At 38.8% G+C, this 15,167-nt stretch overlaps 1 protein-coding gene across 1 annotated transcript; it reads left to right on the top strand.

Moving 5' to 3' along the window:
* The first annotated feature begins 2,915 nt into the window (after positions 1-2,915).
* Positions 2,916-14,928, top strand: LOC105392129 (creatine transporter). Its single transcript, XM_048623120.1, has 12 exons — positions 2,916-2,951; positions 5,250-5,406; positions 5,940-6,218; positions 6,468-6,684; positions 7,830-7,944; positions 8,430-8,609; positions 10,182-10,371; positions 10,813-11,012; positions 11,411-11,542; positions 11,968-12,102; positions 13,751-13,903; positions 14,824-14,928. The coding sequence occupies exons 1-12, from the start codon at positions 2,916-2,918 to the stop codon at positions 14,899-14,901; spliced, it is 1,872 nt and encodes a 623-aa protein (XP_048479077.1). The 3' UTR covers positions 14,902-14,928.
* The last annotated feature ends 239 nt before the right edge of the window (positions 14,929-15,167 follow it).

The following is a 15,167-nucleotide window of genomic DNA, read 5'->3' on the forward strand; positions in this document are numbered from 1 at the left end:
TAAACATAAAATATTGTAGGTGTACACTGAACTAATATGACTGGCGTACTCTAGTACATTATACTTCAAAGTAGGTATATTGTTTTTTTGGTTTTTGTCTTAGATTTATAATTGAAGTTAATGAAAACGATGATGAAGATGAGGATGACGACGACGATGAACAAGTTCAAACAGAGAGTGAACATGAAAGTGACATGGAAATTGATTTATAAAATAAAACACTTTTACATAAATAAATTCATATTGGTAGATATACTGAAGGTAAACATCCAAATTTTAATGCTGTCAAACTATAAATTTTAAGCTAAATATGACATTTACGGGAACACTCATAGAATAAAATTTTACTTACGTCAGAAATAGTTACAAGCTATCGCGAGATTAATCCGGGCACACTTTTCTACGTGTGTAGCATGTCGTGCTACCTCGCCCCCGCCACTTCTTTCACCCCGCAAGGAGGGTCGCCAAGTAACTTGCCGCATTATAGATTGGGCATTTACTATCAGACATAGACGGATTCTGCTAAATACTGTAAATACTACCATACAATGTTAAAAACCTGAAAAAACCTTTCCCAAATAGTTGAATAATAATATTTTTTATTACCTACCTACCTATATCTTTATTTCAGGCAATAAACCAATTCTTTGTATAAATTTAAAGTTGCCCATAACATATTTTATCAAAAAGATACGTTTCCTTATACACCCGCTATTAAGATGGGTGGTTGTTTTAGGAACCGAATCGGATGTTCCTAAATTATTTTACATTATCTTACTACTACACTCACGTACAAAGAAACAGTTCCACTTTCAAAATGCAGACACCAAATGCCCCCAATTTTTTTAAAAATTTGATACGAAATTTGCTCAAAGTATTTACGGTTTAGTTGGCAATATTCTAATGCGCCGTAAAATGTACTTAAATATTGCAAAAGGCGTCATTAAGTTAGTTTTTTTTCGTTTAGAAGTAATTTGGTGATTTTCTCAATGGAACATTTTCATTGTCCGTGAGTAATAACTAGCAGACTTGTCCCGCAGGTCATTCAGACGGTGCGGTCACTAGTTCCACATTAATCTCAGTTCGTCAGCAGATTTCCAGTTCAAGAGATCATTACAGGGGATCGCTCTTGTGTATCTTATTAATTAGAAGCGGTGGAGTACGAATTAAGGCTTCTTGAGTCATGTTAGAATATTATAGGTTATAATATATCTGGTGTACCGTGGAATGTCAGCGACTAATGATAAAATCTGCCTGGCTAAATCCTTTCAAAGCGGTAACTTATACACCTTTTTAATTCTCCTCATTTATTCTTTAAGTAGCCTCCACCCAACGGTTGCCTGGGAGAGATTGCTTTTATGTAATTTTTTTATTTTGTTTTCTATTAACTCAATAAAATAAGTACTTAGTATTCTATTCTATTACAAGTATTATATTATTGTAACAAATCCTAGTATAGCTCTAACGCTGGTCACCGAAACGCTTAGTCGACAAATTATTGTAAAAAAAATATTGGCTTTAAATGCTGAACGATGTTGGCGCTTATTCCCAAAACAACTACCTACGATCAACATTATTATTCTAAGCTGAACATGGAATTCTGATTATATCAGTAGTGAAGAAGGATTCTAGGTGACAGAGCGAGTCATCGGGCTGATAAATAATGACTAATTAGCCTATTACAGTAAAGCTTATTAGTCCACTGAGTTCAATTACGTAACGTTACGTACGTTAGTACATTAAACTCAGTGAATTATTATGCATATTTACCTCTAACTATCTAAGAAGTAATAGGACTAATAAAAGTAATTACTAAATCTGTATTGAAAGGGCTATTGAATATAGGGCGGTTAACAATGTCATAGCACGAGTGCCGAGTGGTGTACCGCTGATACATGGTTGAAACATATCGAGTTGTGAGCAGATATGTATCGGCGCCCCATTGTCTTGTGAATTACGTACTCGGCGGCTGCTGCGGGCACAGTTGGATAGTGAGGGGATGGTAACAGTTATCGATAAAAATAATTATTACATCATGGATTTTATACCATTGAAACTCGGTACCTTTCAAAACGATCGGACTTTTATATTATACTTACTTCGACATAGTAAAAGGTTAGCAAGAAAAGAGTTGATGAAGTTCAAATTACTGGACCTATTATTATATGTAAATGAAACAAGGTTTTTTTTTTATATCCCAGACTGCACTATGTCGCTCCGCTATCGCATTTCACTTCCACATACAGTTACATGATACTCAAAACATACACCACTAGCATATGAGCGGAACAGGCCACCTTATTTCATCGATCTGTAGGTATTTATCATCTATGTCCTCGATAACTATAAATATTGTGTGTACTTCTACCCCATCACTATAAGTCCTGCTTTCAGAGAAAGTCAAGTTTGCAGTGAAGAGTCGATACTCACAGACAATGAAAATTGAAAAATAAATGATATTTCAAAATAACGATACTCCTTCCTCTTTTCAGCACGAGGGCTATTGAAATGCTGGAAGCTGATTGGCGGGCTTGCTCCAGGCTATTCCGTCAAAATAGATTCACGTCAAAATAAAGAGAAAATGTTGAATTGATTATGAAATGGATTTCGTATTATAAAGAATTTCAGCTAGCGGGATAATAGAGGATTATTGTGAACCCGCAAAGAAGAATCCTTACAGTTTATTTTGTTTTCATACTTATATATTTTAAATTAAATACCTAAGTACGAAGTTCTTTTCTCATGAGCCCTGGCCATACCAAAATCAAGAAATAAATTGAATAAGTACTTAATTGTACTTTGCAAGGTTTCGAAAATGTTCTCCCCCTTTTTCACTTTTTCTCAAGTCAAGTGATATTGTACTGAAAAGAAAATTGTTGATATTTTGAATTGAAGAAGAGAAAATATAATTCAAGATGAATTTAATACCGATGCCAAGACATCCTAGTAAGGTGAGTAATAATTTTTTTTATAAGTACATATACCTAATTATTAACCACCCTTTATTTTGTAATTGAAAACCAAATAAAAATAAAACTGCATCTGACTCAGATCTCCTGCATATATACTCGCCTAAAAGTTAGACGTGAACTTATTTATCTAAATAAATCTAGCCCCAAAATTAAGGTAAATATTTCACAATAGGCGCCCTCCCTACATATTTATGCCTGCTGGAGCTCAGAAGATATGTTGGTAAAGAACATACGTATTAATTAATGAAGAGAACCCTCATTTTAAGCTCCCCTGCCGGGTTTGGAACATTAATCTAAGACCCTGCTGCCTGCGGGCCTCATTGTAATAAATTGATTTAGCATTTTACTCTTCTTCCTAACTATTAAATTAAAACCATGGGTGAATGTTCCTTCAAGATACTGGATCTCTGCACTTGTTTGGCTTTGAATTTAATTTGATCTCGCAATCGGCAGGTATGGTTGAGGTTATTAGAGTGAATAATAAATCTAGAGATTAATTTCTGCTAGAGGTACCTAATTTTAATTGAGAAATAAACCTGATGTATATAGAAAATCCAAATGTAAAAGCCTAGATTATAATAATATACTTATTTTAATTATAATTGGAATCACGGAAAAGGAAGGGGATAAATCATAAATACGAGGGCGGGTCAATAAGTCCGTGACTTTTATAATTTCCCGCCACTTAACTGAAAGAACAACACTGCTCCTGTCAACAAGCATCTGTCAGTAGACATCTGTCAAAATTTGCACAAGTTACGTCACTTGGTTTGTGTTTTACACCCGTTCTTAGCAACAACCGCGTGATTTAAAAACATAATGGAAAAAACTGAATTTCGTGTGCTCACTAAGCATGATTTTTTTACGGAAAAAAACCATCACTGAAACCAAGGCTAAGCTTGATAAAGATTATGGGGACTCTGCACCATCAATATCTATGGTTAAAAGTGGTTTACTGAATTCCGTTGTGGCCGTACAAGTACGGAAGATGCCGGACGTCCATGGCACCCAGTTGAGGTCTCTACACCTGAAATGATTGAAAAAATTCACGACATGGTGTTGGCCGATCGGAGATTGAAAGTGAAAGGGATAGTGGAAGCCACAGGGATATCACGTGGCTCACTGGTTTCAATTTTGAATGATCACTTGGGTATGAAAAAGCTTTCCGCAAGATGGCTGCCGCGTTTGCTCACAAACGCAATCGAATGACAACTTCGCAGAGGAGTGTTTGGCGTTGTTAAACCGAAATTCGGACGAGTTTTTGCGCCGTTTTGTATCCGTGGATGAAACGTGGATCCACCACAACACACCAGAGACCAAAAATCAGTCTAAACGGTGGGTTTCTCGGGGTGAATCGGCGCCAAAGAAGGCCAAGGTGGGTATTTTGATGACCTCGAGAAACCTCATTTTTTGGAAGGGATAAAAAAATTGCAGAAACTTTGCACAAAGTGTATAGAGCTCAAAGGAGACTACGTTGAAAAATAAATAAAAAAGATATCCAAAAACCAGTATTTTGTTCAAAAAGTCACGGACTTATTGACCCGCCCTCGTATAAGGCTATAGAACATTCTATCAAAATCTATCTATCTTCCACATTTTTCTTGAAATAAATTATAAACTTTCTTGAATACTCAGCTAAAATATATTACACAAGCCTTCTGTATTCATAACAACGTAATATTTCTTTGGCTTTGCCGTACCCAGATAGAAGACGGACATTGGCTCATTATCATTATGCAAAAGGAAACATCCTTTATCCATTTCTTACCAGAAAAAAGGAAGAATTTTATTGTACCTAATTTGCAATAAATCCCTGTGCATTTATTATATGAATAAAACAGAGGATGTTTCTTTCATAAATATTATTATGTCCATAATTACAATAAAACGTAAGTTTATTTTCTTCATGTAAACTGTGATTGAAACGGATTTAATAATTAAAGAGATCTGTTCCAGTAACTCTTGGATAGAGGACGGGCGGTAAATAATTACGGGTTATATATAAACTAGCTTCGCCTTTAAAGTTATTTCCTTTTAAATCCGGGAAAAAATACCTATGGATTTATCCAGGTTGTCAGCTTTCCGCATACCAAATTTCATCACCATCCGTTCAGCAGTCCTATCGTGAAATCTTTGACCTGCTACCGTACCACCAACGATACATTAGCAATACTGTCAAACATCTATCAGATCCATACAAGTTACGTCAGATTTGGCAAGCGAGTGACGCTTACGCAATAAGGATTGTTGATTCTCTATAATAACTAATACTTCCAGACATCCCTACCCCGCACCGCATCCGACGCCCCCGGCAGCCCCGGCGCGCGCACCACGTGGCGGCGCCCGCTGGAGTTCATCCTGGCGTGTCTCGGCTACGCGGTCGGGCTCGGCAACGTGTGGCGGTTCCCGTTCTTGTGCTACAGGAATGGGGGCGGTGAGTTTGACATATTTTGGTCTAGTAAGGGGCCAACAAGAACCAGGGGTAACGGTACCCTAAAGCTAGTTAATATGACATCTGTTTTTTTTCAGTCAGGTGCACAGTAACTTCGTACATACCTACTAGCGGGTAGTATCATCACCATCATTAAAATATTTTTCAGATGAATGATGAATATTTCACTAATTTACGATTGGGAAATGTCCTGCAATGGCTTTGAAAGAAGAAAAACATAACATCATAGCCGTCATCATCAGCCGTTAGCCGGAGCGCCACAGCAGTCTGTCCCCGGCTTTCTTCATCTAACTACCACTACCGACTACCTTTATAAGCTCGTTGGTTTAGTGGGCCGAAAAATGCAAGACTGTTTGTGATCTGCACTGGTTGGAGTAATCATTGATTATATCCTGTCTTATGCGGTTCTGTATGCAAGTCTATAGGACCGCATACCCTAGGCATCAGAACAATAGAATATTATGATATCCTCTGTAAGAAATTTTATTCAGACTATACTAAATTTATTGTTTCAGGAGCGTTCCTCATCCCATTCTTCTTGATGCTGATGTTCATCGGCCTGCCCATATTCTACCTGGAACTGTACATCGGGCAGTACACCGGCATGGGTCCCTTGCAGTCCTTCGCAGCAATCTCGCCGTTCTACAGTGGCCTCGGTTACTGCACGCTGGTGATAATATTCCTCGTGCTGGTGTACTATATGGTCATTGTGGCGTGGACGCTATTTTACACTGTGATGTCGATAATAGGGCAGTTGGGTTGGGGCTCCTGCGATAATTATTACAATAGCGAACGTAAGTGATGTTTTTTTTAAAGTTATATAGTTTTGATACTTAGTTTGGCAAGCGCACATTTTGTGGTAAACTTCTTTGGGTCGTTACTGCAATTAATGAATCATTTCATTAGGAGAACATATCCAGTAGCATACAACCTTACAATGATGATGAAAGTAAATGCTACAAAAAATATAAACTCGAAAGTTTGAGAGTATGGATGGCAATTTTTTAAGGTGAAGCAAATTTAGTTCTAACATGAATATTCAGATTGTTACAGTGGGTCCTACGATAAGAAATGTCGCGAGTCCAACACAGGCTCGTCGGCTGACCTCACTTATTATCTACGGAAGTGCATGACCATCGCAGAGATATGCACTTTGCAAGGACTGGCTCCGGCCGATGGGAAGCACTGCTTGAATGGAACGAACAGAGTGCCGTGGTACAACAACATCACGAGGGTACTGGCGTCGGAAGAGTATTACAAGTGAGTACATATTATATACAACTATACAGTCTAGGTATACTTGGCACAATTTAGGTGCCGTATTTTGGAGATAAACATTATCATCAAATCTCAGCATTTAGTGATCGCCGTTTTGACCTTCACCCGTCCACCTGACGAAGAAATCGGCAGGTTCGGAGGTTCGGCAACGCGCATACTTACGCGACATAATATTTTCAATATCAATTTTTAGGACATTTGTACCCTTGCAAAATTTAACTATCACTGTAGCCAGAATCCTCCTGCATGTAGAATGTAGATCTTATAATATGTATTCTTATATTCTACATAAAAAACCCAAGACTCGCGAACATATTCGAACACCTATGATATAAAAATAGCGTTCTTATTATTACTTCAATAAAGCGATTTCTTCCTAACAACCCTTTGGTGTAAGGATGTAATGTGATGTATACGACCGAATAGGTAGAGTGTGCTAGCAGGAGAGCTCGCATGATTCGGTTATTGCACCGCCCGCTTGCTGCATGTAACTCAATTAAATCTGAGCTTTCATTGGACAGCGTTGGTTGAGATGAAGATTGATCCAATCACAGCCCAGCGCTGTTTAACGATTAATGTAGAGCGTTGAATAGTCTGTAAAGTTTCAAAGAAATAAGTTATATAAGTTGAAAGAGAATGACTCAAGGAGACATTCAGATCAAAAGTTGATCTTCTACGTTTTTTAAATGCGGGAAAAAATGGTTCTCTATAGACACATCAACACTCACGTGACTATGGGGAGCATATTTTTATATTCACGACTTTCCATAACTCCTCAAGCAAAAGTTGTTGATAATGATGACCTGAGTATTCTGTTACCTTGTCCACCTACTACCGAAACATGACTGTCTATTCTTGGACCAATAGAGCGCCTAGCTCAGCTATTGCAACACCCAGGCTTGCGGCTCCATTTCACTCGGGAGCTAGGCTGGCTGAGCTGAAATTAACCGGATATGTAAAAGGTTCCACTCGAGAGAGCCACGTACAGGAACTTCGCCCCTCTCAGAATAGAATAGATGACCGGAATCAAACAATCGGCATACTATACCACTTTTGCAACACCCTGTACACTTCTCCCTTGTACCTCTTAAAACCATGATTTTCCAGTTAACTATCACTTGTTCCAGTGAGCGTGTGCTAGGCCTGGGCGGTGCCACGTGGGCGCGCTGGGGCTCGCTGCAGTGGCACCTCGTCGCCTGCCTCTTCGTCTCCTGGGTCATCACCTTCTTGTGTGTCATCAAGGTAAGCCTACGCGAGTCATTGAGATCTAAGGTATGTGTCATTAAGTTACGAAAACGCTTTTGGAACGGGTAAAAGATGGGAGATTGTTTTTTTCTTTATAGCCCTAAATGAGTGAGGAAGAGTTGACTTACCTACGTATCTACCATTCAATGTTAGAAATTAAAAAGATGATTGTTGAAATGCTTGCTCTAGTATAACGTTAAGGACCGGCTGGTGTAGTTGTTGGTGTGCCTAACGGCTATATATGCCGAAGGTCCGTAACGTATTTATAACGTCCTTTATGTATTTATTTAAAAATCAGATAAAATGTACTTGGTTCTAGGTTGTCAAATCTCGGTCGGTATTTTTGTTATGTGTTATCTCCAAGCCGCCTACCAAAGGTGGATTGCAATAACCCTCAAGTTTTGAAGGAGGTTCATGCCTTGCAATGAATTTTTCCTGGCTCTGCCTTTGGGCTTACTTCAAACATCTACCTTTCCTACCAGGGTGTAGCGTCAGCAGGCAAGGTGGTCTACTTCACGGCGCTTTTCCCCTACGTGATGCTGACGATCCTGCTGGTGCGCGGGGTCACGCTGCCGGGCGCCGGCGCGGGAGTCTTCTTCTTCCTCAACCCGACGTGGGACACCCTGCTGGAAGCGCGAGTGTGGGGGGACGCCGCTTCTCAGGTCAGCTTTAGTTTACTTATACTCCAGTTGTACGTAGGTTTAGATTAGCCCACCAACGGTTATATCCCATGAGTTACCTACGTTAATATACAGGGTTATTGGTAAGTAGACCGGATCCTTTCAGGAGGTGATAGAGAAAGGCATTTCCAGTCGATTGAACCCAATAATGCATTGTCCTAAACTTAACCATTTCTAAGATATTTAATATTTAAGGTTTTTTAATTTTTTTGCCAAAATTTTATGCTTAAAACCCATAATAAAAAAAAATCAATCATATTTCAATAATTTTTTTGGTTGTTTTGCATAAGTAACACCTTAATAAAGTAATTTAAATAATCAAATGTGCATTATTCGACTTAAATTAGACAAAATACCTCAAAATAGTTAAACATTTTGAAAAAATATTCAAAACGCAAAAACTAATAAATTAAATTAAGATAGATTTTCATATGACATTTTTTTGTGCACTTTAGCTTAAAAACATGGTCAACTAATAAGCTTTCAAACAAGATAATTGAATACCAAATCGATTAAGGTATCACTAAGATATGGCCAAAACAACCAGCACAGACGGACAAAATTCAACAGGAAAACTAACAAAATTAGCCCAATTTAAAGGTAAAAAGTGTGATTGTTTTCAGTCCTGTTGACTTTAGTATGGAAACCCCTGCTGAGTTTTCTCCGCTTTCTCTGGTTGTTTTGTTTTTACCTGTATCTATAGGTACGTTAAGGTTTTCCTATAATAATATACCTAGTATACTATTTATTTACACTTTGGACAACTCTACGTACATGTTTAAAAAGTCATACAAATCCACTCTGCTTCATTGAAAAAATATTTGTGCACAAAAAGTTCAACCCCGTTACAAAAATAAAATTTTACGCCAGTACTTAATATCACTTTTGATTAAATGCATTTCGTAGTTTTTATATCCATGCAGGCATGTATAAAATAAACATATTTCACTATAAAAGTGTTATTTCAGTTTTGAAAACGCTCGTTTGTAAAAGCTGCGGGTGGAAATTCACGAGTCAAAAGTGTATCACTCTAGTTGCGACGATCATTTTAAATTTTTCAATATACCTACCTACCTACTTTTTCTACTTCTATCTCGTTTACGTATTACGTGATATAAATAAACACGTTTTCATGAATTTTATTGGTGGAAGTCTGAATTGCTATTTTAAAACCCGCGGTTACCGAATAATGTATGCAGAGACTATAAAGCCCAATGGGGAAGGCAAAGAACATAATATTTTGGCGTTAGTTAGTTTAAGAGAAGGAGAAAGTTGTGGTTCCGTTAATATAAGAGAATAGACGGGAGTGGCCAGCGTGGAACAGCTGATGCGCTTGGCGAAGAATAGAGAGGGGTATGCAGAGCTGACCGCCAACCTCCAGTAGTCGAGAGGCACTAGAAGAAGAAGAATTTTAGGAGATTTCTTAAGGTACGGTCACACAGACCGGCCCGAAGCGAAGAGCATGTTAAATTTCATCATATAGCCAAATAGCACCTTCAATTGCTTCGAGAAAACAGAACCTTAAGTCATTACCATAAAGTCTTCTATCCACAGACGTTCTACTCGTTCGGCGTAGCATGTGGTTCTCTCATCACGCTCGCTTCGTACAACCGCTTCGAGAACAACTGCCACTTCGACGCGGTGTTCGTGTCGGTCGCCAACTTCGGCACTTCTGTGTACGCCGGCTTCGCCATCTTCTCCGTCATGGGCTTCCTGGCGCTGAGCATGGGAGTCAGTGTGCATGGTAGGTTACTCTTCTTCTTAGATGTCGACCACTGCTTGCTGTGACCTATGTGGTGCATTTGAATCCTACACATAAAAGCGGTCGGACCGCGACTGCTTTTTTGGCGGAATGTAGAACTCGGAAAACCGACCGCTAGACCTCGTACTGTGTGGCCGAAGCCTTAGCGTGTTGGTGACAAATACCAGAGCTACACGAGTGGAGCTATGTAGCAAACCGACCGACACCGACATGCTAAACTAGAGTTGGAAAAACTATATTTATTTTTAAAATGAAAACTCAGAATAACAAGCTGAGTTTACCCAGCTTTAGCTGAGTCACCCCTTATTGCCTAGCTATACCGCTTATGCAACAGTGCAACACCCGGAGTATCCCAACAACACCAACATTTACTGATATCACATCCCCTCAGACCACCTTACCAAACTTTCCATCCCCCCACAGACGTGGCAGCAAGCGGCCCCGGGCTCGCCTTCGTGGCGTACCCCGAGGCCATCCTCCAGATGCCGCTGCCTCAGCTGTGGGCGGTTCTATTCTTCTTCAACCTGTTCACGATGGGCATCGGCAGTCAGTTCGCGGGGGTCGAGTGTGTGAATTCAGCTATTGTGTACCGGTGGCCCTGGTTTAGAGACCGGTATTGGATGGTGAGTTGTTTGTACTGTTTCTACTCTTATTTATTTATTATTTTAACACTGTATTTTAGACAGACACAAAGCACAGAATAGTTCTTAGCTATCTAAGTACCTAACTCCTCTTTATGCTTCCGCCGCGCCGTAGTATGAGTTTGTGTATCACGTGTGTGACGTGTGTCTAAATCATAGAACAACGCGAACTCGCTGCGCTGGTAAGCTTTGGTAAGGCTCTTTGCAATATCCAGATATGCAATTTAGTAAAATTTAGCCGATGCAGTGCAAAGGTGATAGTTATTGCTATTCTGTGGCTACTTCTTTCATATTTCATAGAGCAGCTCTCGTATATATTGCTCCCATAACCTTCCTTTTCCATTTCGTTGAATCACGCTACAGCACCAAATAAATTCCAGTCCACAGCGTTCACGTGCAGCTCTTGCTTCGTGCTGGGGCTGCCGATGTGCTTCAGCGGCGGCGTGTACCTGTTCACCATCCTCGACTGGAACACCGCCTCGTGGGCCATCCTGCTGGTGGGGGCTGGCGAGGTTAGTGTGGTCTCTTTCTGATACACACACCGTGGGCAGACGGGAGAGAGATGTAAGACTAATTGTTGGCATCTGTAAATACAGGGCCTCGTGGGCCATACTGTGGTGGGAGCTGGCAAGGTAGGAGAGAGATGTAACAGTAATTGGTGGTATCTTTAAATGGCAGAAGCTTTGGCACCATGTTTGGACATTAGCTTTCAGCATGGTGCCAAAGCTGAGAAGATTGCTTATATTAAACTAGCCGTTAGCGGAATCTTCACTGAAACTTATCAGCTGATAGTTAGGTAATTCCAAATATCCAACTGACACTTCACCTTACAAATTTTACGCGTTTCACGTTTGCACATCGATTATTTATATCCATTTTACAGACAAATATTTGTTACATTTTACGAAAGTTAATCATTTATAAATCATTACTGCAGTGCATAGCAGTAGCGTGGACATACGGCTCGCGGCGTGCGCTGGCCGACCTGGCCGACATGGGCATGCCTCACCCTCCCTACGTCCGACTGTACTGGACCGCCGCCTGGAAGTACATCGTGCCTGTGGGCAGCATGGTAAGGGTCTTGTTTAATGATCATCATCAATAACATCTAACGATTCACTGCTGAACATAAGCCTTTCTAAGGGGTCGTCTTCACAGGCAAGGAAATCGCGACGATGCTAAGTCGTGCCACGCATTTCTATATAGATAGATAGATACTATATACACTCTATCCTTGGCCTTCCTCATCCAAACACCAAAAACTTAAACAGTATTTAACAGATGTTTAGCGCTGTCAAACGCCTACAAAATCTGTCAAATTTCGTTTTAAATGCTTGTCAAACAGTGTTTAAAGTTTTTTGTGGTAGCACAGCACATGTCTAAGGTCCAGCGGTGTCAAAACGCGTTTCACGCTACGCTTGCCGCTTCGTGGACTTTGAACCAGTCCAACCGTCAGTGTCCACGTTTTTGAACCATACGTCATCACCAGCAGGACGCACTGGTCTTTATTAAATTATGCTAAATAAAGCCTCAAAGGTAACCGGTTTTTTAGGTCATGTCTCGAGCAATGCAAATAAGCCATAAGATGTGCTAACATAATCATAAATGTGCTTGAGTAACAATAATAATACTTATAGAAGAGCTAATATTACTAATCTATTTTAATATAATTATCTTTAAGACAATCTGTGGCCGAGGACATTCAACCAGGAACTAAAACTGAATTAATAACTTTGAATACTTAAGTTAAAACTATTGTTCTTACGCACACATAGAACGTAAATAAATTTTATTACCTATCATTAAATTTTCACTGGACTAAGTTCGCTTTAATTTAATTATATTGTTTGTTATTCTACCTACTTATTGACATTGACACACACCTAGTGGCACAGATCGTTATCCTGACCCCTATCTATTAGGATGTGAAAGCAGATAACATATATAATTATAACATTATTAGATAAATATACAGGTAGTATCAACGTCATAATAGATAACTTGATTTCTGTACACACTTTGTTCCACTCATAACCAAGTCCCATGGCCATGTGACAAGTGATTATAAATAATAAATGCAGACATTTAAAGGTCCTGATGCAGCTATGGTACGGTGAGGCAGGGGGTGCGAAAGGTGGAAATGATTGGAAAGAAAGAAAGAAAGAAAATAATCTTTATTGCCACAGACGAAGTTTTACACTTTAAAGATGTAACCTTACCTTACAATTTAACATAATCTAATTATTTTAATAGAGTAACACCTTAGTAACTATATCTACACATAATGTATCTGAGGCAAATGGAAACAGACTCAGCCATGTTGTCAGACATCCGTCTGAACAACGCTGATTTCCAGTCTGCTCCGTGTTTAGTAAATATTTTATATAGGTACAATTACCTTATTAGTAAACCTAATGTTGCACTCTTTAACAAATACAATTATAATATTATGATAATGTTCAAACATTAAACTTAAAATTAAATTAATATACTATATTTATACTAATATACTATACTAATATACTATACTAATATAATATACTTGGATGCGGAAAGCATCCAATGGCGTGTTTTCGGAGAGGCCTACGTCTAGCGGTGGACTGCTATAGGCTATAATCATATAAAATAATAATATGTGGGGTCACCTTATTATTATGGCTGATACATTAGGCTGATGATGATAAAAGCTCCCGTAATTACAATAATTGTTTTTGTTTCAGGCGACACTAATATTCGTGTTAGTGGACTGGTCACCCCCCTCGTACAGAGAATACAGATTCCCCCTAATGGCGGAGGCTCTAGGCTGGCTCGTGGGCATCTCTACCCTGGTCTTGTTCCCTATAGGGGTCCTGTGGGCTTGGCGCAAGGGTTACGTAAGTTATTCATGAGATTCTAGTCATCAGAGTGAAGCAGTCCACTGTTGGATGTAGGCCTCTCCCAAAGCACGCCACTGGATGTGATGTATAGCTTACCGTATTTATTTTAGTGCATATTCCTATAATTATTTTATGTGTGTACTAGCACTTCGCCTTTAAAAGTTTTCTCGTGGGATTCCGCGACAAAAATTAGCCTATGTGTTATTTAAACAGGGTTTCAGCTAACTCTATACCAAATTTCATTAAAATCGATCAGCCGTTTCGACGCCATGAAGTAACAAATATCACACTCACAATCACACACACTCACAAACTTTCGCCTTTATTATATTAGTGGGATTATGAAAAATAAAGGTCCGGTCAGCAGGTACTTAGGTATTTTTAGACTCATTTAGACTCTATAGAAAAGATCAATAAAATAAATCACTTTTATAAAAGATCTCTAGCAATATTTGCATAAATTTTTAATGAAGGTCAGATTTGAGCAGTTTGCGAAAAAGAAAAGATAATTACGAAATCGAAATTCAACAAAAGATTAGTCATATTGTTCCTAATCTAAATATTTAAGTACAGGCACTAACACAAATTATTTTAAAAACATAATCTTTTATCTTTCTTATTTTTGGGTATGTGCCGATAGTTCTTTTTTGGATATGGAAAATCAATAAGCTGTTTATTTTCAGACTTATAATTTTTTATACCATGTCAAAGTTTTCGAGTAAATTCAGAACCATCTATTATTTATTTTGCAAGATTTATATTGATGTCATATACATAATTAAGTGTAAGCGTATCTGCCTATACAGGGTACCCCAATATAAATACATATAGTTTTAGTTATGGAGTCGACTGTACCAACCCCTCGACGTGACATCACCTATACAAACCTTATACTAATTTATTTATATTTATTTTAGAAAGGAAAGAAACTGTTTGAGCCGACGGAGGACTGGCAGCCGTCCATGCCGGCGGCCCCTAGCGGCTATAGACCATAGACATAATAGCAATCATATATACTACAGTAAGTGTTCTTAAAAACTGACTGATATCGTACGTAGCGCACTAAACGGATGTTGCATACGATGCTGAAAGGTGGCCCTAGGTAACCTCTAACTTATTTATATAGGAAGAAAAAGAACCAAGCAGTTACTTTTTATTTGACATTGAGAATTAATAATTAGATACAGTCGCAAAATGCAAACTTGTTTATAAATGACTAGGTCTGTTGGCTTTATAAAAAAACAAAACTTAAGTTGGAAAC

Source organism: Plutella xylostella, chromosome 9, assembly GCF_932276165.1.
Source record: "Plutella xylostella chromosome 9, ilPluXylo3.1, whole genome shotgun sequence".
In the NCBI taxonomy this organism is placed as follows: Eukaryota; Metazoa; Arthropoda; class Insecta; order Lepidoptera; family Plutellidae; genus Plutella; species Plutella xylostella.

Excerpts from the sequence above, each read along its gene's own strand:
- LOC105392129 (XM_048623120.1), top strand. The coding sequence starts at position 2,916 with ATGAATTTAATACCGATGCCAAGACATCCTAGTAAG. Across the intron at positions 5,407-5,939 it reads GTGCTACAGGAATGGGGGCG|GAGCGTTCCTCATCCCATTC; the intron begins GTGAGTTTGACA and ends TTATTGTTTCAG. Across the intron at positions 13,904-14,823 it reads GGGCTTGGCGCAAGGGTTAC|AAAGGAAAGAAACTGTTTGA; the intron begins GTAAGTTATTCA and ends TATTTATTTTAG.